The sequence below is a fragment of the Bos mutus genome, chromosome 16 (genome assembly GCF_027580195.1).
Source record: "Bos mutus isolate GX-2022 chromosome 16, NWIPB_WYAK_1.1, whole genome shotgun sequence".
NCBI classification, from domain to species: Eukaryota; Metazoa; Chordata; class Mammalia; order Artiodactyla; family Bovidae; genus Bos; species Bos mutus.
In genome coordinates this window covers 40,473,730-40,498,468 of record NC_091632.1, presented here as the reverse complement: position 1 = coordinate 40,498,468, position 24,739 = coordinate 40,473,730, and the positions used below count along the sequence as shown (strand labels likewise).

At 44.8% G+C, this 24,739-nt stretch overlaps 1 protein-coding gene across 1 annotated transcript in view; it reads right to left on the bottom strand.

Moving 5' to 3' along the window:
• The window catches only part of PER3 (period circadian regulator 3), a 66,291-nt gene extending 43,350 nt beyond the window's left edge, over positions 1-22,941 (bottom strand). Inside the window, 8 exon segments of the mRNA XM_070384400.1 lie at positions 2,263-2,341; positions 7,059-7,201; positions 11,705-11,756; positions 18,140-18,341; positions 20,789-20,904; positions 22,193-22,323; positions 22,325-22,336; positions 22,763-22,941. Coding sequence (XP_070240501.1) covers positions 2,263-2,341; positions 7,059-7,201; positions 11,705-11,756; positions 18,140-18,341; positions 20,789-20,904; positions 22,193-22,323; positions 22,325-22,336; positions 22,763-22,941 — 914 coding nt within the window.
• Positions 22,942-24,739: the final 1,798 nt, after the last annotated feature.

The following is a 24,739-nucleotide window of genomic DNA, read 5'->3' as shown; positions in this document are numbered from 1 at the left end:
ACTGGGTTTGGTCCTTGGGTCGGGAAGATCCCCTGAAGAAGGGAATGGCAACCCACTCTGGTATTCTTGCCTGGAGAATCCCCATGGACAGAGGAGTGGTGGGCTACAGTCCCTGGGGTCACAAAGAGTCAGACACGACTGAGCAACTAACATTTTTCACTTTTTCAGAGGTCTCTTGAGGCCCTCAATTGCACTGCCTTTTAAAAAGTCTACAAAGATCATATTATAACACAGAAGAATGCTTATGGTGTAAAATGAAGAAAGCAGGCTACAAATTTATACAGAGTATTTAAAAGTATACAAAAACAATGTCTCCCAAACAGTAGTATCAAATAGAGGACCAGTCACAAAGACATTTGTAGGATAAATGTTCATAAGAAAATTCTAATGACCAGACATTCAAGATGACTTAGAAAAAAAACTGACTCTGTAAACATTTTCTATGTGTACAAATTCACAAATAGTTTCTTTTTTTCACGTATATATAAGAAAGAAAGAAAATGAAGTCGCTCAGTTGTGTCCAACTCTTTGCAAGCCCATGGACTGTAGCCTGCCAGGCTCCTCCATCCATGGGATTTTCCAGGCAAGAGTACTGGAGTAGGTTGCCATTTCCTTTTCCAAGGGATCTTCCCAACCCAAGGATCGAACCCAGGTCTTCGGCATTGCAGGCAGACGCTTTACCGTCTGAGCTACCAGGGAAGTTCATGTATATATAATCTTTGTTATTTTTTGCCACATCCTCATGATATTCAGGATCTTAAGTTTCTCAACCAGGGATCGAATCCACACTCCCTGCAGTGGAAGCCTGGAGTCTTAACCATACTTTCTAATGCAATAAACTCAAGCTATTTTTAGAATATCTTTAGCTAAATTTTCTTACCTTATACAGATTATATTATACAAAATAACTCACTATTACTGTTTAGTTTCATAACTAAATGGTAATAAATGGGTAATAAATCCATTTCCGGAAGTTAAAAAAACTTTTTTTTAAGTTTTTTGGTTTTTTTTTTGGCCTCAATGCAGTTTGTGGGATCTTAGTTTCCTGATCGGAGAAGGCAATGGCACCCCACTCCAGTACTCCTGCCTGGCAAATCCCATGGATGGAAGAACCTCATAGGCTGCAGTCCGTGGGGTCACTAAGAGTCGGACATGACTGAAGTGACTTAGCAGCAGCAGCAGTTTCCTGATCAGAGATTGAACCCAGGCTCTCAGCAGTGGAAGTGCTGAGTCCTAACCACTGGATCATCAGGGAATTCCCTGGATGTTAAAAAATTTTTAAAACCAAAATTAATACCTATCATAACTGTGTCCGATTTTTTCACATTTTTGCTTTATGCTCACCTATAATATGATTGATGTATTAGTTCTCAGATTTTCAGATTTCACAAATAAAGTAAAATTTTTACACAAGCGTGGGGGAAGATGAAGGGTATGATCAGGGGATAACAATGTTTCATTTTTCCAAATAAAGGTATAAAAAAAAAACAATAAGCAATGATGACTATCTACTATCACTACTTGTTAAATAACAAAGACTATTTTAATAACTAAAAAAAAGTAGGTAGGACATAAGTTCAAAACAAGTAACAATTCTTTAAATTAAGTAAACTTAGCTTTACAAGAAAAGAAATCTGCCTTATTTTTCTTGCTCCTTTCCCCCTTCACTTCAGACTAATAAAAATTCATCATAAACTGGAAAGCACTTGCCTAGAGCAAGCAATACATGTGCACAGGGCTCATAGGCCAGCGTCTAGGTCTGATTTTGACCATAATTATACACTATGGGGGCTTCCCTGGTGCCGCAGATGGTAAATACAATGCAGGAGACCCGGCTTCGATCCCTGGGTCAAGAAGATCCCCAGGAGAAGGGAATGGCTACCACTCCAATATTCTTGCCTGGAGAATTCCACTGACAGAGGAGCCTGGAGGACTATATATAGTCCATGAGATTGCAAAGAGTTGGACACAATCCGGGGACTAACACTGATATACTATGGGTCCAAGGTTCACTGTCCTCTTGGGCAGCACGGAAAAATAATTCTGACCCACCTAAAGCTTTGAAATAAAACATGATAACTTGTAAATCTTAGAAGTACAACAAGCAAGATATGTTAAAATTTTAGACAACACAAATTTCAAACTGACAAACATCAAATGGGCAAATGGATAGATGTCATTATGTAGATGGATGTTAAACATAAAGTTTTAAATATTTTATTTTCCAAAACAAATTTCTTTTAGGCTTAAAGAAGTACTTACCTTTCATCTATTTCAAGAAAAACACAACCAGGAGTATGTGTTGTGGTAAAAATTCTTTTATCTGCTGGGATTCGAGGAGCTATGAAGAACAGAAAAACTCGTTTTAGAGGCAAATATCTAATTAATTATCCATTTAACATATTAAAAAGGCAACAAACTCTATATGATATGGCAGAAATCTCACTTAAGGGGCAGGCCTTTGAGCAGCCAAATCTAATACTTTTCATTATTAACTACATTTTAAGTAGGTCAAAAGGTAAAACCCATGGGCTTCTCTGGTGGCCCAGTGGTTGCGAATTTGCCTTCTAGTTCAGGGGACACGGGTTTAACCGCTGGTCCAGGAAGAGCCCATATGCTTCAGAGCAACTAAACCCAGGAGCCATAACTACTGAGCCCTCACCTGAGAGCCAGCCCATGTGCTACAACTACTGAAGCCCACTCACCTAGAGCCTATGTTCTGTAGCAAGAAACCACCAGAATGAGAAGCCCCCGCACCGCAACTAGAGAGCAGCCCCGCTTGCCAAAACCAGAGAAAGCCCTCACAGCAACAGAGGCCCAGTGAAGCCAAAAATAATAATTTTTAAAAAGTAATACCTACTCAAGTTAAATACAGAGAGTCTGTGTACACTGAATACTTTATTCATCCCAAGTAATCCAACAGTCAAACCCAGAGTGATTTAGAATTCAGGATGGAAATCTTTTATTATACTTAGAGGTTGCAAAATGTGGTCTACTGGAGAAGGGAATGGCAAACCACTTCAGTATTCTTGCCTTGAGAACCCCATGAACAGTATGAAAAGGCAACAAGATAGGACACTGAAAGATGAACTCCCCAGGTCAGAAGGTGTCCAATCTGCTACTGGAGATCAGTGGAGAAATGACTTCAGAAAGAATGAAGAGACGGAGTCAAAGCAAAAATAACACTAAGTTGTGCTTGCGACTGGTGATAGAGGCAAGGTCCAATGCTGTAAAATTGCACAGGAACCTGGAATGTCAGGTCCATGAATCAAGGCAAATTGGAAGCGGTCAAATAGAAGATGGCAGGAGTGAACGCTGACATTCTAGGAATCAGCGAACTAAAATGGACTGGAATGGGTGAATTTAACTCAGATGACCATTATATCTACTACTGTGGGCAGGAATCCCTTAGAAGAAATGGAGTAGCCATCATAGTCAACAAAGAGTCCGAAATGCAGTACTTGGATGCAGTCTCAAAAATGACAGAATGATCTGTTCGTTTCCAAGGCAAACCATTCAATATCACAGTAATCCAAGTCTATGCCCCAACCAGTAACCTTGAAGAAGCTGAAGTTGAATGGTTCTATGAACATCTACAAGACCTTTTAGAACTAACACCCCAAAAAGATGTCCTTTTTGTTATAGGGGACTGGAATGTAAAAGGAGGAAGTCAAGAAACACCTGGGGTAACAGGCAAATTTGGCTTTGGAATACGGAATGAAGCAGGGCAAAGGCTAATACAGTTTTGCCAAGAGAACGCAATGGTCATAGCAAACACCGTCTTCCAACAACACAAGAGAAGATTCTACACATGGACATCACCAGATGGCTGACACTGAAATCAGATTGACTATATTCTTTGCAGCCAAAGATGGAGAAGCTCTATGTCAGTAAAAACAAGACCAGGAGCTGACTGTGGCTCAGATCATGAACTCCTTATTGCCAAATTCAGACTGAAATTGAAGAAAGTAGGGAAAACCACTAGACCATTCAGGTATGACCTAAATCAAATCCCTTATGATTATACAGTGGAAGTGAGAAATAGATTTAAGGGACTAGATGTGATAAAGTGCTTGATGAACTATGGATGGAGGTTCGTGACATTGTACAGGAGACAGGGATCAAGACCATCTCCATGGAAAAGAAATGGAAAAAAGCAAAATGGCTGTCTGAGGAGGCCTTACAAATGGCTGTGAAAAGGAGAGAAGTGAAAAGCAAAGGAGAAAAGGAAAGATACAAGCATCTGAATGCAGAGTTCCAAAGAATAGCAAGGAGAGATAAGAAAACCTTCCTCAGCGATCAATGCAAAGAAATAGAGGAAAACAACAGAATGGGAAAGACTAGAGATCCTTCAAGAAAATTAAGACTTCACTGGTGGCTCAGATGGTAAAGTGTCTTTCTACAATACGGGAGACCTGGGTTCGATCCCTGGGTCGGGAAGATCCGCTGGAGAAGGAAATGGCAATCCATTCCAGTACTATTGCCTGGAAAATCCCATGGACAGAGGAGCCAGGTAGGCTATAGTCCATGGGGTCGAAAAGAGTTGGACACGACTGAGCGACTTCACTTTCTTTCTTTCAAGAAAATTAGAGATACCAAGGGAACATTTCATGCAAAGATGGGCTCAAAAAAGAAATGGTATGGACCTAACAGAAGCAGAAGATATTAAGAAGAGGTGGCAAGAATACACAGAAGAACTGTACAAAAAAGATCTTCATGACCCAGATAATCATGATGGTGTGATCACTGGCACTAGAGCCAGACATCCTGGAATGTGAAGTCAAGTGGGCCTTAGGAAGCATCACTATGAACAAAGCTAGTGGAGGGGATGAAATTCCAGTTGAGCTATTTCAAATCCTAAAAGATGATGCTGTGAAAGTGCTGCACTCAATATGTTCGCAAATTTGGAAAACTCAGCAGTGGCCACGGGACTGGAAAAGGTCAGTTTTCATTCCAATCCCAAAGAAAGGCAATGCCAAAGAATGCTCAAACTACCGCACAATTGCACTCATCTCACACGCTAGTAAAGTAATGCTCAAAATTCTCCAAGCCAGCCTTCAGCAATACGTGAACCATGAACTTCCAGATGTTCAAGCTGGTTTTAGGAAAGGCAGAGGAACCGGAGATCAAACTGCCAACATCCACTGGATCGTTAAAAACGCAAGAGTTCTAGAAAAACATTTATTTCTGCTTTCTTGACTATGCCAAAGCCTTTGACTGTGTGGATCACAATAAACTGTGGAAAATCCTGAAAGAGATGGGAAGACCAGAGCACCTGACCTGCCTCTTGAGAAATCTGTATGCACGTCAGGAAGCAACAGTTAGAACTGGACATGGAACAACAGACTGGTTCCAAATAGGAAAAGGAGTACGTCAAGGCTATATACTGTCACCCTGCTTATTTAACTTCTATGCAGAGTACATCATTAGAAACCCTGGGCTGGAGGAAGCACAAGCTGGAATCAAGATTTCTGGGAGAAATATCAATAACCTCAGATATGCAGATGACACCACCCTTATGGCAGAAAGTGAAGAAGAACTCAAGAGCCTCTTGATGTAAGTGAAAGAGGAAAGTGAAAAAGTTGGCTTAAAGCTCAACATTCAGAAATTAAGATCATGGCATCCGGTCCCATCACTTCATAGCAAATAGATGGGCAAACAGTGGCTGACTTTATTTTTGGGGGCTCCAAAATCACTGCAGATGCTCATTGCAGCCATGAAATTAAAAGATACTTACTCCTTGGAAGGAAAGTTATGACCAACCTAGACAGCATATTAAAAGCAGAGACATTACTTTGTCAACAAAGGTCTGTCTATTCAAGGCTATGGTTTTTCCAATAGTCATGTATGGATGTGAGAGTTGGACTATAAAGAAAGCTGAGCACCGAAGAATTGATGCTTTTGAACTGTGGTGTTGGAGAAGATGCTTGAGAGTCCCTTGGACTGCAAGGAGATCCAACCAGTCCATCCTAAAGGAGATCAGTCCTGGGTGTTCATTGGAAGGACTGATGTTGAAGCTGAGACTCCAATATTTTGGCCACCTGATGCGAAGAGCTGACTCATTGGAAAAGACCTTGATGTTGGGAAAGACTGAAGGCAGGAGGAGAAGGGGACAACAGGATGAGATGGTTGGATGGCATCACTGACTCAATGTATATGAGTTTGGGTAAACTCCGGGAGTTGGTGATGGACAGGGAGGCCTAGCATGCTGCAGTCCATGGGGTCACAAAGAGTTGGACACAATTGAGCGACTGAACTGAACTGGGAGGTTGCATGTAACTAAGCAAACAAATAGGATGTGAGATTGAGGAGTTAATTCTTAGGTAGATTGACAAGGAGTCTGCCTCTCCCCAGCCCCCAGCACAAGAAAGGAGTCCAGGGCCCTTGAGGAAGAGAAAGGGACAAACATTTTTTTCTACACTGCTTTGTCTAAGTCACATAAGATGTTTTTTCTTCAATTCTGAGTTGTTATGACAACAATTTTTAAGACTAACTTTCTTCAAGCCCAGAGCTAATGATTACACAACAAAGCAACTCTTGTCCCTAAGTCCTGTGATTTGTGTGAATTTTTTTGCACAGGATGATGAATTCCAAAAAAGCATGTGTCACGTTACAAGCAGAATCAACTACAATTTCAAAATATAATGAATGGAAGCTGCTTCTATACTGATATGTGAATTTAGCAATGTAGTTACGCCATCAGAAAACAAACTACACAGTTTACTCAGCGGGGCTTTCAAAACACTTAAAAAACCTAAACGCATTCTTGTGATTTCTCTGTGCAACAGTTTCAGTGCTCCTATGTCACACAAGACAGAAGCAAAAGACCACAGGATGGTCATCAGCAGAGAAAGGATAGAAGTCTGTGTCTGTGGCCAAGTCTATGCTTGGACCCAGTGGCCCTGCTGTCCTTGAAGGAGACGCCAGCACCAGAAGTCAAGGCCGGCAGACAGAGATGTCAGGGAGACCGGGCTCAGGGAACAGGCAGGCTTTCACGGGCTCCTTTCTGATGCACGGACACGTCACACCTGAGCTGAATGCAGATACTCCCGACTTACCTTGGTAACCTGAGTGAACCTTCTCCACCAGCAGGAGACAGCAGGGCTCAGGCTCCGTGAGGGCCAAGCTGCGCATGTGAATCAAGTAGGGGGTGATCCGGAATGGGCAGTAAGGCCGCTGCAGCTCCCCGGCTTCACCTCCACTGAAGAAGCAAAGAGTGGTTAGTGCTGGTCATGAATCGTCCACTTAGTCCAAGGTGAAACAAGGCCAGGGAAAATGTTCAGTAATTTTCAAGGGAGACATGTCCAAGCCTCAAATGTCTAATATTTATTTACTTTTTAAAACTTTTTAGTTTGTAGTTGGGGATAGACAGTTTCAGGTGAACAGCAAAGGGACTTGGCCACACATATACACGTAACCATTCTTCCCCAAACTCCTCTCCCATCCAGGCTGCCACATAACACTGAGCAGCGCTCCCTGTTCTATACAGTAGGACTTTCTTGGTTTATCCATTATAAACAGAGCAGTGTTAAACATATTTATTTTTAAAAGAAGGGAAACGTTAATTTAAATGTACCCAAGGGCAATGATACTTGTTTGTTATTCGATGAGTAAGAGGTTTTCTGGAGACCTGGCTCATCACTCTGAGTGTGAACTGGTCACTGATTCCAGCGTGACTGTCCACTCCTGCTGGGCAGACAGACAGGCAGAGCCGTCCATCTCATTTCATGTGTCTAAACCAAGCATCACGTAACAGGGTCCCTTGGGACCAGTGTCCCCAAGCCAGCCCCCAGGCACCCCCTCCTCCCCTGCCTGGTGCAGGCCTGGCATTCGGCTCAGCATCACCCACAGTGCCTGGTGGGGGCAACAGCACAACCCTCTCTGCCACCCAGCACAGGGGCTCCTGAGGGCGGGGAGGCTCTGCAACGACCCCCAAGATGTTCAGCTGGTTTGATTGCCCAGCTACCAGGAAGAGGTTTCCACCTGGTTCTGACCAAACATCCCAGACTGAGGTTCACGCTCTGTTTCTGCCATCACGCCTCTCCTCTCTGACCATCATGAGCCCGGATGCTCAGGTTGGGTATCTGCTCGCCCAGCAGACCCACCCTCTCTCGTGCTCTCTGCTCTCCTCAAACTCCAGCATCTCCTGCCACTTCTCTGTACTCAGTCCTGACCCTGCTTCCTAGGTCACCGCTCAGAAGAGCGCCCCCTGCTGACACTGACCTGCCAGCACCCGTACTTCTGCTGGTGGCTCTCCTCCCACTTCTGTGAGTGCTTTTCTGGGGTCATCAGGTCTTAGGCTTCTCATCACCACTGATACATCAATGACCTGCGCATCTGTCTCTAGCCCGGCCTTCTCCCCTGAATCCCAGGCTCCTGGATTGACACCTTGCCAGGATCACAGGGCAGAATTCTAGTCAACATTGCACACTCATCCACAACTCACCACATGTTCCCCCCACTCCAACTCTCCAGGCAGCTGCTCATCCTGCAATTTCCTCCACCCCATACATGGCACCTTGAGCCAAAGACCCCACATCTCCTTAACTACTCTCACACCCCAAACTAACCCATCAGTATACAGTTTCTGTAGCTTCCCCTACGGAAACATCCAGAAGATCCACAGTATCTCCACGTCTACCCGCACTGCCTGGTCTGGGACCCACCACCTCCTGGCTATACCACTCCTGCAAACCCCCTGCTCCAACCCCCACCCAGCACAGCACCTATCACAAGCCTTTCATACCATCAACGATATTTCCTTCTAAGAAATGAAAATGCCCTGTCTCTACCCACTGGACATTCCTGAAGCACTGGTGACCCTGTAGCAGCCACTGCCCAAGGACCTGGATCTGGAGAGCAGCCATCTCTGCTGAGCCTGGGATGATAAGTCTGCCACAAAGGAAGTGTCAAAACCACTGAGGACTCGATGGGCCAGGAGCTAACTTCGTTAGCCTAGTTAACCAGCAGCTCCTGCCAGCCACAGAGGAACAACAGGAACACCTGGAGGCTTGACAAGTACCTTACTGTTAGGATGAGACTCTGAAATAACAATGAAGGAAAGGATAAAGAGAGCTGAGATTTGGTTCAAAATAACAGGGAGAGGGGCATGAGGAGGTGGAACAGATGACACAGGCCTGGCCATGGTTAAAGTTATTCATGCCAAATGATCAGTACATGTCAGTTCATTATACTAGTTTTTATATTATTTTGAAAATTCTCGGGAGTTTTAAAAATAATTAAGTGGCTACCCTGAACAAACGTTTCATCCAGGAGTCAGCGTGCCCTATGGTCTCTGCCCCTGCTTCCTTGTCTTCTCCACCCACTCCATCACCATCCTCCCAGGAGCCAGGTGTGCTGTGCCCAGGGCCTCTGTCCTCTCCCGGAATGTCTTCTCTCAAACACGCTGCTTCCTCACCTCCTTCAGGGCTCTGGTCAGTTAGGCCTCTAACTAGAGAAGAGTTCCTTGACCACCATGAATACACTGGCAACCTCTCCACTGCCCGGAATCCCCTTACTCAGCTCACGGTTCTACAAGGAACTTACTACCACTGACACATGTATATTTACACAGCTGTTTACTATTAGCCCCCATCCTATAGAACACAAAGTCCATGAGGGCAGAACTTCGTTTTGATCCTAGAACCACAGTGCTCGGCTCAGAAAAAGCACCTGAAAGGCACCTACCTATCTGTTACTAGAGTAACAAACACATACGACGCTTACTATTTGGCAGGCACTGCTCTCAGATCTTCATGAACAACTCACCAGCGTGTGACAAAGGGAACCAGCATGGGCCTCCTCCTCTACACCATTCCAGGTTACCCCACCCCAAACATTCGAATACTATTAGCCCAGGTCCCCCCAAGTCCATGGAGTGTCTGAATGATCTATTACAAGGATTTTTCTTCTCTAAATATCAAGGCTACTTATTAACAGGAACTTCAACACTAATGTTGGTGATTGCAATGTCATTTTTAAATGTTTTTTTCTTTTACTATGAAGGGCTCTCCCAGCAGCCCAGTGGTAAAGAATCTGCCTGCCAATGCAGCAGACACGGGTTTGATCCCTGGGAAGGGAAGATCCCCTGCAGGAGGAAATGGCAATCCACCCCAGTATTCTTGCCTGGAAAATCCCACAGACAGAAGAGCTGGCAGGCTACAGTCCATGGGGTGGCAAAAGAGTCGGACACGCCTGAGCGATCAAACAACAACAAACATTAACATGTCATAGTAAACTTAAAGGAGAAAAAAAATCACTAATAAATTCTACCAGAAATCAATTACAATTAAACTTTTGATCTCTTTTTTTCTAGTTCTCTGTCTCTGGACCTTTTAGTGAAAGTTGCTCAGTCGTGTCTTAATTCTTTGAGACCCCATGGACTATACAGTCCATGGAATTCTCCAGGCCAGAATCCTGGAGTGGGGTAGCTGTTCCCTTCTCCAAGAGATCTTCCCAACCCAGGGATCGAACCCAGGTCTCCCGCACTGCAGGTGGATTCTTTACCAGCTGAGCCACTAAGGAAGTCTTTAAGTCTTCTCATAAATATACCTATCTTGCTTTAAGGTTGCTCAAAGTTGCAAAAATTAATTTTAAATGTGACTGAAAAACAAAAACCAAACAAAATCAAAAAGGCCCCTAGACAACAGTGGGCTTCAGATCCGAGTGATCTTTCCGGTCTTTTCTCCTATTGCATTCCTATCTACTTTTCTCACGGGTACATGTATCTTCTCAGTCAAAATATAAGAACTCCTTGTAGCAAGAACCAGGTCTTGTCTTTTGTATCCATGGAAGACCTAGCTGAATACAGAAAAATCAAAATAAGTGCTAAATAAAATCAGAGGGGTAAACTTGGAATTTGGGATTAACAGATACAGACGACTAAATATAAAACAGATAAAATAACAAAGACCTCCTACACAGCACAAGGAACTATATTCAATTATCACATAATAACCAGCAATGAAAAAGAATCTGGAAAAGAATATATATGTGAATAGTGGTGCTAGTGGTAAAGAAACCACCTGCTAAGGCAGGAGACACAGGAGATGGGGGTTGGATCCTTGGGTGGGGAAGATCCCGGGAGGAAGGCATGGCAACCCACTCCAGTATTCTTGCCTGGAGAACCCCATTGACAGAGGAGCCTGGCGGGCTACAGTTAGGGTCGCAGAAAGCCAAGCACGACTGGAACAACTTAGCACTAGCATGCACACGTGAACGATGGCACTAGTGGTAAAGAACTCACCTGCCAAGGCAGATCTAAGAGACTTGGGTTTGGTCCCTGGGTCAGGAAGATCCCCTAGAGGAGGGCATGGCAACCCACTCCGTTATCCTTGCCTGGAGAATCCCATGGATGGAGGAGCCTGAAGGGCTACAGTCCACAGGGCTGCAAAGAGTCTGACACAACTGAGGTGACTTAGTATGCACATATATAACTGAATCACTTTGCTGCACACCTGAAACACTAAATCAGCTACTGTTTTTTCATGTGCGTGTGCATGTCTTTGTGACGCCATGGATTGTATGTAGCCCACCAGGCTCCCCTGTCCATGAGATTCTCCAGGCAAGGATACTGGAGTGGGTTGCCATTTCCTACTCCAGGGGATCTTCCCAACCCAGGGATAAGCCATACATCAAGAAAAAAATTAAAATATAATCAGAGCCTAACCAACTGCTCCTGGCCTCAGGGAGCCCCCATACTCACCCTATCCTGCAGAAGAAGGACTTCACCAGTGCCAATTCATACTGTGAGGCCACTAGAAACAAAGATACCCGTCAGTGTCCTGCCCTGGGTGGCTCCCCTCAAACCATCACTAACCAAACAGGACACTCTTTTAAGAGACAGAGCTACTCTTAAGATAGGACTCCTCTCCCCTTTATCAAGATCTCATCCCATCCAGGATTTACCCAGGGCTTTCCTGCTGATCAGCAGCCCTCAGGAGAGGCCCTGAGAGCCACTGATGATGGCCTTTCCCTGTCATCTCCTGCAGTTCTGTCTGTGTTTCTACACCTGCCTGCACTCACTGCTTTAAACGCCAACATAGTCATCCTGTGACACAAGTATTTTGCTGGTGATATTCCACGCCCTGGTAATAGTTTGGACATGTCTCAAAAACTTGGAATTTAGACTACATAGAGCTTTTGGGTGTAGGATATATAATACATTTTTTTCATTGTGTTTTCTTTCCTTGGATAAATTTCCCAGAGCTGTGTACCTAAGCGATATGATCATTTCATGACTCTCATAATATGTTGGCAAAACTAAGTTCCAGAAAGTGGTACCAATTCAGTGTCATTAATAACATTTTCTCGGGATTTCCCTGGTGATCCAGGGGTTGAGAATCCGGCTTCCAATGCAGGGGAGTTGGGTTTGATCCCTGGTCAGGGAAATAAGATTCCATTCACTGCAAATAGATTCACTGCTCTAGAGCCTGTGCTCTGGACTAGAGAGCCTTCAAGCCACAATGAGGACCCAGCACAACGGAAAGACAGAAATAAATTTTTCCCCTCACAACTCTCATGCCAAAGGTTCTGCTTCAGTTTTATAAACTTTTGCATTTGTTTTACTGATTTATAAGGGGGTAATTCAGAAACTTTTAAATTTGCCCACCTTAGGACACAGTAGGAAACTGAGTCTATTCTCAGGTATTGCTGATTACTTTTGTCTGGTGAGTCTCCCTAATTATATATCTTGAACGTTTGTTCACTGGAGTGAACAGTCCTCAGTTATAGAAACCAAGGAAATATTTTTTTAAAATACACTGAAGGAGAATTTACAATGAGAATTCTAAAGACCCAAAATACCAAATATAGTCCAGGCGTTTATATCCCTGAGGGAAGGATAATTAGCAAGAGTCAGAAACTGGACTTCTGAGTAATCAAGAAAAGTGTTTATGACTTTTTAAAAACCTCCAGTTTAAAAGTAAAGGGACTGATGACCAAACTACCATAATTCCTGAAACTGTAAGAGCTGCAGTCCCAGAATCCTGAAACCAGAAGTTCTTACAGAATATCCATGAGAAATAAATGAAAGAACTTGACAAAGTGAGTTGCCCAGATGGCTCAGAGGTAAAGAATCTGCCTGTGATGCAGGAGACACAAAAGACGCGGATTTGATCCCTGGATTGGGAAGATCCCCTGGAGAAGGGAATGGCTACCCACTCCAGTATTCCTGCCTGGAGAATTCCATAACAGAGGAACCTGGCAGGCAACAGTTAAAAGAGTCGCAGAGTCGGACACAACTGAGCACAGTGAGAAAAAGAAGTGAAAAAATAAGGTAAAGAAATTCATTTCTCTAAGATGTCCTGTTGTCTCAACATAAAAACTGTTTCACTCAAGGCTCAAATAAATCATGGAGGAATTAAGGCAAGAGAAGGATGTTTCAAAAACATCCTTAGTTTCCTGATCTGACTTTCAGATCAGATTGGGGAAGCCAGGGTCAGACGGGAGCCGTGCCGTGGGGCCACTTTCAAGTGCTTAGCTTTGTCTGGGGCGAGGTTTCCCGCTTTAAGGTGCAGTCCCAGCGGCCAAGCTGTCAAAGGGGCTCTGGATTCACGTTGCCAAGGTGAAGGCCAGCTCCATACTGACAGGCAGTGTGACACTGGCACCTCTGTGACTGTGGCAGCTCAGAAATGGCTCAGCTCTTGACTGTGGGGGACCTGATTGCCACCCAAATTCCCAGGCCATGCACTGAGGGGCTCTGAGATAGGACTACTCCATCCAGATGCCAGGATCCTCTAGCCTGTGGAGCTTGGACCCCCTTTAGGTGCCTGGCCCAGCTGCTCTCTAAGCTGCACTGCAGCCCAAGCTCCTGTCCCCAGCCCTCCTTTGGCCTTGCTCCTTCCGGCCAGGCCCGTGATGTGGGTTGAGGGCTCCTCTCAACCCCTGTTCCATAACCATAACTGCCCTGCTTCTAAGCAGACACAAATCAACACAGTTACTGTCTCGGTCCACTGGAGAAGTCTTGTGAAGGTTAACTGGGTTACTCCACTAAAGCATCAAGAAGGGATCCTGACAACCAGTAACCACTCAATAGATGACAGCAGTAAAGATAAGCCTTTATGCTGTGGATGCTCCAAACATCCCCAGGGCTTCACTTATCCACTGACTGCTAGGTCCTCTCGGCAACCCTGCATTAACAGGCACGTCAGAAACTAAGATTCTCATTTTACGATGAGAAGCCAGGTGGCCTCCAAGGTTCACGTGTTCGGTCGCTAGGTCATGTCTCTTTGCAACCCCATGAACTGCAGCATGCCAGGCTTCCCCGTCCTTCACCATCTCCCAGAGCCTGCTCAAATTCGTGTCCATTGAGTCGGTGATGCCATCCAACCATCTCATCCTCTGTCACCCCCTTCTCCTTCTGCCTTCAATCTTTCCCAAGATCAGGGTCTTTTCCAATGAGTCGGCTCTTCACATCAGGTGGCCAAAGTATTGGAGCTTCAGCTTCAGCATCAGTCCTTCCAGTGAATATTCAGGACTGATTTCCTGTAGGGTTGACTGGTTTGATTTCCTTGTAGCCCAGAGAACTTTCAAAGAGTCCAAGGTTCATGAACGGACGTAATTCAATTTGAAACTCAGACCTTCAGATTCCAAGGTTAAAATTCCTTGCACATAAAAAATACTGCAACTCTACTGTAAGGTAAACTCACCTGCACTATTTATGCATCAGGCATGTGAATTCAGCTGCTTTCCCCAGGAGTCCTCAAACACAGAACTTCAGCCTATGGGATCTCAAACAGTAGACAGGTGCCCACAGTCACTTCCACACCTGGGCGAGAGTGTGCAAGTTCTTGTTGCTGAAGCTGTATTCTAAAGAAAGAGTGGTCAGCTCCTTCTCAGAGGTCTGTATGACAAACCTAAGTGGAAACATGCTCTAACACTGGGCCAGACCTGACAACCACTGAGTTTATACAGCTTCTTATGTCCTCTTAATGTTCTCTGAATTCAAAGGAAGGGACAGAAGGAGGTAACACGTGCATAAGCCAGGAGCAGTGTGGGGGCTAAAAAATGGCTCTTGGGGAGAGTCTGGATCCTTGGGGTTCCTAAGGCAAAAGCACAGTGTCAGGAGTGAACGAGATGGACACCATCTTTATGGAGCAAGTTAATGTTTAGGGTCTGAAAGACAACAATTTCAGAAACTAGTATGTTTTCACAAGTAGGGAAAATATTAAATAATTAGCAAAGATAAGAAGGTGAAAAAATCAGACAGAGACAGTAGGGCGATACTGAAAGGTAAATGAGAAAAGAGCTGGTGAACAGTCCCACGTGTGGGTTCTGCTCACAGTTGTACCTCAGCACCTAGAACAGCTCTCAGCCCACAGAGACAGCTGCATAAATGTCCCCAGGATGAATACATGACAAACAAAAGCAGAAAAACAAACATGGACAGCTAAAGTTTGATAACACATATTTAGGAAAGAGGAAGAAAAATGAAATCAGTGTTTCTGAATGATAGGAATAGGAAAGAAGGAAAGCTATGACAAATCCAGAGAGCATATTAAAAAGCAGAGGCATTACTTTGCCCACAAACTGTCTATATATTCAAAGCTATGGTTTTTCCAGTAGTCATGTATGGATGTGACAGTTGGACCATAAAGAAGCTGAGTGCTAAAGAACTGATGAGTTTGAATTGTGGTGCTGGAGAAGACTCTTAAGAGTCCCTTAGACTGCAAGGAGATCAAACCAGTCAATCCTAAAGGAAATCAACCCTGAACAGTCACTGAAAGGACTGATGCTGAAGCTCTAATACTTTGGGCACCTGATGTGAAGAGCTGACTCATTGGAAAAGATCCTGATGCTGGAAAAGATTGAAGGCAGGAGGAGAAGGGGATGACAGAGGATGACATGGTTGGATGGCATCACCGACTCAATGGACATTAGTTTGAGCAAACTCCGGGAGATGGTGAAGGACAGGGAAGCCTGGCATGCTGCAGTCCGTGTAGTAACAAAGAGTAGGACATGACTGAGCGACTGAACAACAACAAAACAGGAAAGAAGGAGCTGGAAGAAAAGCAGGGGTGACAGGTGTCTTTTCCAGAGCTTCTACAAAACGTGTACAGAGGACAGAGAGGGTCTGTGGTTAAAAAAAAAAAAAAGCTTGTAAAACTGATCTTCACTGGGCTGGGCAGTGGACTGAAAACCAGAAAAAAGTACAGAAATCTGGATCTGTAGGATGAAGTTCTGGGGATCCACTTCACAACAGTGTGAATGGACTTCATGTTGCTGAACCATACACTCAAAAACAGCTGTTGTTCAGTTGTTAAGTCATGTCTGACTCTGCAATTCCATGGACTGCAGCATGCCAGGCTTCCCTGTCCTTTACCATCTCCTGGAGTTTGTTCAAACTCATGTCCATAAAGTCAGTGATGCCATCCAACCATCTTATCCTCTGCCACCCACTTCTCCTCCTGACTTCAATCTTTCCCAACATCAGGGTCTTTCCTAATGAGTCAGCTCTTACAATGGTAAATTTTGTGAATGTGTTTTTTTACCATAATAAAATAATCAAAATGAGAGAAAAGGGTTTGGGATCAAAAAGAAAGTTGATCTATACTAAAATCTTTAAAAGATGTCTCATGAAAAGTATGAAATAAGATATAAAGGGTAACTTGAGAAAGGATTTTTGTCAGTTCCAGAATAAACATCTACTTCTGCTTTATTGACTATGCCAAAACCTTTGACTGTGTGGATCACAAAAAACTGTGGAAAATTCTTTAAGAGATGGGAATTCCAGACCACCTTACCTGCCTCTTGAGAGTCCCTTGCACTGCAAGGAGATCAAACCAGTCAATTCTAAAGGAAATCAGTCCTGAATATTCATTGGAAGGACTGACGCTGAAGCTGAAACTCCAATACTTTGACCACCTAATGCAAAGAACTGACTCATTGGAAAAGACCCTGATGCTGGGAAAGACTGAGGGCAGGAGGAGAAGGAGAGAACACAGGATGAGATGGTTGGATAGCATCACTGACTTGATGGACATAAGCTGGAACAAGCTCTGGGAATTGGTGATGGACAGGGAAGCCTGGTGTGCTGCAGTCCATGGGGTCACAGAGAGCGACTGAACTGAACTTACCTCCCTCCTGAGAAATCTGTATGCAGATCAAGAAGCAACAGTTAGAACCGGATGTATATTGTCACCCTGTTTATTTAAGTTATATGCAGAATACATCATGCAAAGTGCTGGGCTGGATGAAGCACAAGCTGGAATCAAGACTGCCAGGAGAAGTGTCTATAATCTCAGATATGCAGATGACACCACCGTATGGCAGAAAGCGAAGAGGAACTGAAGAGCCTCTTGATGAAAGTGAAAGAGGACAGTGAAAAAGTTGGCTTAAAACTCAACATTCGAAAACTAATGTGAAGCTAAAGCCCTAATACTTTGGGCACCTGATGTGAAGAACTGACTCACTGGAAAAGACCCTGATACTGGGAAAGACTGAAGGCAGGAGGAGAAGGGGACGACAGAGGATGAGATGGTTGGATGGCATCACCGACTTGATGGACATAAGTGAGCAAGCTTTGGGAGACAGTGAAGGACATGGAAGTCTGGCGTGCTGCAGTCCATGGGGTCATAGAGAATCAGACATGACTGAGTGATTGAACTAACTGAGAAAGGATCAACAAATGCACGGAAGATGACATGAGATAGAAGATGGCAAAGAAAATTTCGAGTAGGAATCCACCCCCCATCCCCCAGTTCAGGCAAAGCAGCATTTCCAAAGGAAAACAAAACTTTTAAGGAGAAGAAAAACTGGAAAGGGATCTAACTTTGAGACGCTTATCTCTAGAGAGAGAGAATGAAGTCAGTGTAAGAGGAAAAACATTGAATTGTATTCACGTGAAGGAAACAGAGCCTTTGTAGCAATTAACCTGCTATATAGCATGCTGTAATCAAACCGTATTTATAGCATATAATCTGTGAAATTAAGTTGACTAAATGAAAGCAAATTTATTGGACCTTTATGTCATTAGAAGCATTTAAAATGTGATTTTCATCACACTTTGCCTTTTAAAAATAAATAAGAAAAACCATATAATTTGCATTGCTGAATAATGCATTCACTTGTGTACTATTTCTGGTAGAATGAAACTGAGCTTAACCAGGTGAGATAAACATCTGAATATTGGTCCCATTACCTCTTTGTGTCCAGTTGTTCCAGAATGGAAGCTGAGCATGGGCAGTGTGCGTGTAGAACACCCTCATGTCTTGGGGGGCAAGCAGTTCAACAAAATGACAAGACTCCAAGAACTCTTTCTTACAATTCAGGATCGAAGGAGCCTGTTCAGAAACATGCACTAACCTTCCAGAGAGAAATGAAAACACTGCCACAAAGGTATCCTATGAAAAACATTCAAAATAAATGCATGGTGTTGAGATATGACTATCAACATTTCCTGAATAAATTTCATCTAGATATCTACTATGATCAATAACTTGAAATGTACACACACATACATCTGGCAAAGGTAACAAAACTCTCCAACATACTTCTTAGTTATCACCGTAAAACCTGCATTTTTCCTTCTGAAGTAAGTTCTGCCAAATGATACACCAGCTCATTCTATACCTATTAAACAGTGAATCCCTGGTGGCTCAGACAGTAAAGAGTCTGCTTGCAATGCAGGAGACCTGGGTTCAATCCTTGGGTCAGGAAGATCCCTTGGAAAAGGGAGTGGAAACCCACTCCAGTATTCTTGCTTGGAGAATTTCATGGAGAATTCCTGGCGGGCTACAGCCCATGGGGTCAGAAAGAGCTGGACACGACTGAGAGTGACTAACAGTTTCACTTTCACACTATATTCTGTGATTCCTTCCTCTTCGAAAACTGTGCTGTATCCCTAACAGGACGGTCTTCCCTTCGCCTGTGCATATCTAGGCTTCAAGATCAAGCTCTAGATTTTCTTGCTCCAAGATGCTGTCTTTGACATACCTTGTAACAATCGTTCCTCTAATTCGTTTCATTAGACATAAACATAATCTACTTATAATCAGCCATGGTTTGTATTGCCTAGCACTGGCATATGTTTTCCTCTCTAGTGTTAATCTGAAGATCTTAAAAGGAAAACGTTTTTCTAAAGCTCTTTTTTTTTTTAAATCTCCATAGCACTTACTACAATACTATAAACACACTAGTTATTAATAGTGAGAGAATCATTTCCTAGGCAGGTTGATAGGAAATCTAGGGGTCCCCAAGGAGAGAGGGGTCTGGAATTCTCAAGGAGGAAGAAAGGACAAACTTTTTTTCTTTCTCCACATTCCTTAGGATTATATAACAATAATGTATCCTGCCTGAGGACAATCTCTGGATTAAGGACAGTCTTTGGATTAAATCTTCTGGCTAATTCTGTTATCTTAAAATGTAAATTATGGGAGTAGGTCTGATGAGGTCTTTACAACCTCCAGACATTCTTTGGATTCATTAGAGAGTATATAACTTCATTGTCAACACTAGCAAGCGGGTACTCTTTCTACCCCCTTCTGATGCCTATGTCAGAAGCTTTCTCTATCTCCTTTATACTTTAATAAAACTTTATTACACAAAAGCTCTGAGCGATCAAGTCTCGTCTCTGGCCCCGGATTGAATTCTTCTCCTCCGGGGGCCAAGAATCCCGATGTATTTGCATGATTCAACAACAACCTTTCAATAGTAAAACAAGCACGTAACATTAGGGATATCTCGTGCTCCAATATTATAAAATCTTCAAGTTACAATTATGCTGTTCAGTTCAGTCACTCAGTCGTGTCCGACTCTTTGCAACCCCATGGACTGTAGCAGGCCAGGCCTCCCTGTCCATCACCAACTCCTGGAGCTTGTTCAAACTCTTGTTCCATCTACTCGGTGATGCCATCCAACCATCTCATCCTCTGTTGTCCCCTTTTCCTCCTGCCCTCAATCCTTCTCAGAATCAGGGTCTTTTCCAATGAGTTGGTTCTTCACATCAGGTGGCCAAAGTATTGGAGCTTTAGCATCGGTCCTTCCAGTGAATATTCAGGACTGATTATGTTGAGGTCTACATAAAAATTGGGCTTCCCAGATGGTGCCAGTGGTAAAGAACCTGACGGCCAATGCAGGAGACATAAGAGATGCAGGTTCAGGACCTGCATCAGGAAGATTCCCTGGAGGAAGGCATGGCAATCCACTCCAGTATTCTTGACTAGAGATCCCCATGGATAGAGGAGCCTGGTGGGCTACAGTCCACGGGGTCACAAAGAGTTGGACATGACTGAAGTGACTTAGCATGCATGCACTATACATAAATTAAGTAATCTCCATCATGTCAGCAAAACATGAACCTCAATTATTCTGTCCACATGAAGAAAAGATAAATACTAAATAACTTTCAAAATTTTACAAAAGATGACATCATCTCAACTCACCTGCTCTATAAAATCCAGTTGTTACAACCTGGGTAGTAGGTACTGGAACTAAGAATGATATAAATAGAAATCAACATTTGGAGATTAGAATACGATGCAGGAAATTACTCTGTAGTGTTGCTTTTTTCTTTTTCTTAATTTGGGAGGACTCAGGGATGCTAGGAGAGAGAGGCACCCCAGAACCGAAGCAAAGCCGACTAACACTCATGTGCTGCTTCCTGTTTTCAGATGTTTTCTTTGTCAAGGGCAGGAGAAACTCAAGATGCCTCATTAGCAGTTTTCTCCAGTTGTTTACCTCAAACTGTGGTTACTGAAATGTTCAGTTGTCACTTTTAAGAATCTACATCAAGATAAGGTCCCTAGGAAAAACCACCCCGGCTAATATGGCAAAGTTCGTGAATTCTTACTGTGTTTTTCCAAGTGTGCTCTGAAGCAATAGCGGCCAGCTCCTCCAGACTGCACAAGGTCACATCAGCTTGAGGTGCTCTGTTCTGTCTGAGAATCTGGAAAGACTCACTGTTTACTAAGAAACACAGGAAAATAGGTAGTCTGTTTCACAACAATATCTTTAGGAAGTCATTTTCATCACGATTACAGTTGGCTAATTTTTTTAGGATAAGGGCACCTCGGAATATTTTCCTTGAAAGATCAGTTTTTTCTTTCACGTAAAACACTGACAGCCGTATAAACTTAAGATTTTGAATTTATGAATTTGGCATGTTCTGGTTCATAGGGAACGAGATAAATTTAAAGTACCAAAACAAGGTACCGAAACCAAAAATTCTCAATATACACAGAGGGGATTTGTATGGTAGAAACATCACTTCAGTATTCAGGAATTATATATCATCTATGAAGCCACACGGAGAAGGCAATGGCACCCCACTCCAGGACTCTTGCCTGGAAAATCCCATGGACGGAGGAGCCTGGTGGGCTGCAGTCCGTGGGGTCGCTAAGAGTCGGACATGACTGAGCGACTTCACTTTCCCTTTTCACTTTCATGCATTGGAGAAGGAAATGGCAACCCACTTCAGTGTTCTTGCCTGGAGAATCCCACCGACGGGGGAGCCTGGTGGGCTGCCGTCTATGGGGTCGCACAGAGTCGGACACGACTGAAGTGACTTAGCAGCAGCAGCAGCAGCATGAAGCCACAGAGGTTTGTGCTACGGAATGTGCATTTTTAAAATCTCTTGGGAAGAAAGTTGTCAAAAGAAAAGTGTTTATAACCATTCCATTTTAATTTGGTAAATTCCTGACATGACATGACTGCATTTTAAAAGTCCAACTATTTTCCCCCCAATAATCATAGAAGACAATATTCCTTTAAAAAGTCAATCTCCAAAATGTGGTTATGCCAAACTCTTACTCTCCCAAAATAAAGCTGCAAAATACTGCAACAAAAATACTAAACTATTACACAAATAGGGCTTCCTGAATGGCTCTGTGGTAAAGAATCCACCTGCCAAGCAGGAGACGCAGATTCGATGCCTGGGTTGGGAAGATCCCCTGGAGATGGGCATGGCAACCCAATCCAGTATTCTTGCCTGGAGAATCCCATGGACAGAGGCGCCTGGCAGAGGCAGTAGGGGTTGCAAAGAGTCAGACACGACTGAAGTGCATGCACACAGTGCTAATCTGAAAAACTAAGATGCCAGTGGCCTCAGTGTAGATTTACTCATCTCACATAGAACAGCATAAAACACTCAAAACATTTCTGTGCCTAAAACCAAGCAGACAACGCTTCTGGCCTGGGTGCCATCTATGAGCAGTGATGTTTGTGCAAGACTGTATTTTCTGGGCAGCCCGTTTACCTTGTACCCTGTGTACACAGAGAAGGGCATAGTTAAGGGCATCCAGTGTGCTTGGTTTACTATGTCTTTCCGATGGGAAGTATTTTTTCATTTCTTGGACAACCGTTCTAAGTTCTTCAGAAACTCTTTCAATCTTGCTGTTCACTGTAAGATCAAAAAAAAAAAATTCTAAATTCACATTTTGGATTACAATAGGTCAGTTTTCATTGAACAGCGTATTTCGGGCCATGCCTGCTTTCTGAGCACTTAACATGAATCAGCTCATTCAGTTCACAGATTTATTATCCCCTTTTTACATGTGGGGAATCACAGGTCAAGAAATTGGTAAACATCAAACCTTTTCTATTGTTTGATTCCCACTTCAGCCTAGAGTCAGCAATTCCCTAAGCACTTTTTATCTACTTAATATAGTTAATTTCCTTTAGTGTCTCCAGGGTATTTCATTCCAAGCTGCTGGAGACTCCCGGTAAACTTTTTCCTAGGCTTACAAACAAAATGCAAAAAGATGGAAGCCCGTCTTTCCCTTCTACTGCCCCAGCAAATAACAACAAACTCATCAGATCATTTCACCTGTTGCTGGTCTGCACCAATTTGCTCCGCAGCTCGCATTTCTGGCTCCATAGCTCAGCAGCATCATTCCCGGGGGCCTCAGGACCACTGGCCTGTGGTCCTTCAAGTTCATGACGCTGATTCCCCCTGGGGTTCTCAGATTTACCACTGGACCTTTGTACATCTTCACAGGGATCCATCTTTCGCCCAGCAGCCCTCAGTCAGTCGCCTGCTCTTTGCTACTTTGCAATCGGCGACCGAACCGTATTTCTCATTGTGGTCCATGCCATCGCCTTAGAAATGTCAGTCATCATTAGCGGGCAATTACTGACCCCGCTCCTCGGGGGCACTTTTCTCCCCAGTATTTCCCTGCAATTTTGGATGTCTCCGCTCACCGGAAATCCACCCTGGAGGGGGAGGGTGGAAATAAAAGTGACAAGTGTCAAGAGAAACACAATTCGATTCCGGAAGCTCGGCTGTAGCTCCTAGGGGTGGGCAGCCCTGGGGGAGACCCCGGCCCCGGCAGCCTCAATAATCGCCGCGCACCCAGGAACAGGACCGAGCAAGGAGCCACTTGAAGCATAAAATTCCCACAGCGCAGGACACGCTTGAGGCGACCGCGGCCGGCGGTCTCCGAGCCCACCCGGCCCCACCCGAGCACTCACCCGCCGCCGCCGGCGATGCTCAGCCCAGCGGCCCCGACCGCGCGCGGTCTTGAGGCCCGCCGCGGGCCCGGCGACCGCCAGCACCACGCCCCCCTCGCGCCACGTGACACGGTTCCGCCCCCGCGGAGCGCGATTGGCCGCCGCCGCCAGCTCTACGGGTCCCCATTGGCCCAGGGGCGGGGTCCGCGCCGGGGAGCCCGGGTTACATAAGGGGAGGCGAGGGAGCGAGGGCAAAGGCTTCAGAGGCCGTTGCGTAACGCCGGGGATTCGGCCTGAGGACCGCCCATGACTAATCCTACTGGTCGGCGCGTAGGCAGGGGGCGGAAGGAACCTGAGGAGGCCCTAGTCCCCGCCCCCTTACGGCGTCGGGGGATGGGCCACGGGGGCCGCCGGAGCGAGCGTGGCAGTGATAGGACGCCGGAGCCACCAATCACGAGGGGGCGGGCCCCGAGCGGCAGGGTGGGCGGGATCGGCCCAGCCTCCACGTGATTGGCAGCTGCACCCCGCTCCAGTATTCTTGCCTGGAAAATCCAGTGGACGGAGGAGCCTGGTAGGCTGCAGTCCATGGGGTCGCTAAAAGTCGGACACGACTGAGCAACTTCACATTCACTTTTCACTTTCCTGCATTGGAGAAGGAAATGGCAACCCACTCCAGTGTTCTTGCCTGGAGAATCCCAGGGACGGCGGAGCCTGGTGGGCTGCCGTCTATGGGGCCGCACCTTAGCTGCAGCAGCAGCAGCAACCAGGAAGCGCCAGGAGGTGTCCGGGAGAGTGGAGCCGGCGGGTTGGGCATCCAGAGGAGGGCCCTGGACGTCCTAGCGCAGCGCTTTCCTTATGTCTTCTCGAGTTCCCGTCGTTTCCATCTTTGTTAACGACCTTCTTTCTCTCACTCCTGCCGACACTGAGCGGCTGGGAGGACCCAGGCCGTGTAGCCGACTGGGAAGATCAAATCTGGTTTTCAGAAGTGGAATTCTCACAAGTTGAAACATTTCCCTCGTCTTCCTAAAGATTTCATTTAGCAACTGGAGAAAGACAAGTGTTTGTAAAAGACACTATTTTGGAAGGGAAAGTGTAGAGAAGCCCTTTAAAAAACACAGAGGGCTCTTTTTAATTGTGTCTCGACTTAGCTGAAGTGTGGAATGCTGTGCAGATATTCTGTGCGTCTCCAGTGCCTGGTACAGAAACCTTCAGTATTGGTTGGATGAATTGAAGCAATTGTGCATAAAAGAGGAGGGTAAAACGGAATGTGGCAGGTCATATTAGGTATTGAATGCATGTGAGCATGTACAGTGACTCAGTCGTGTCCGAATCCGACTCTGTGACCCCACGGGCT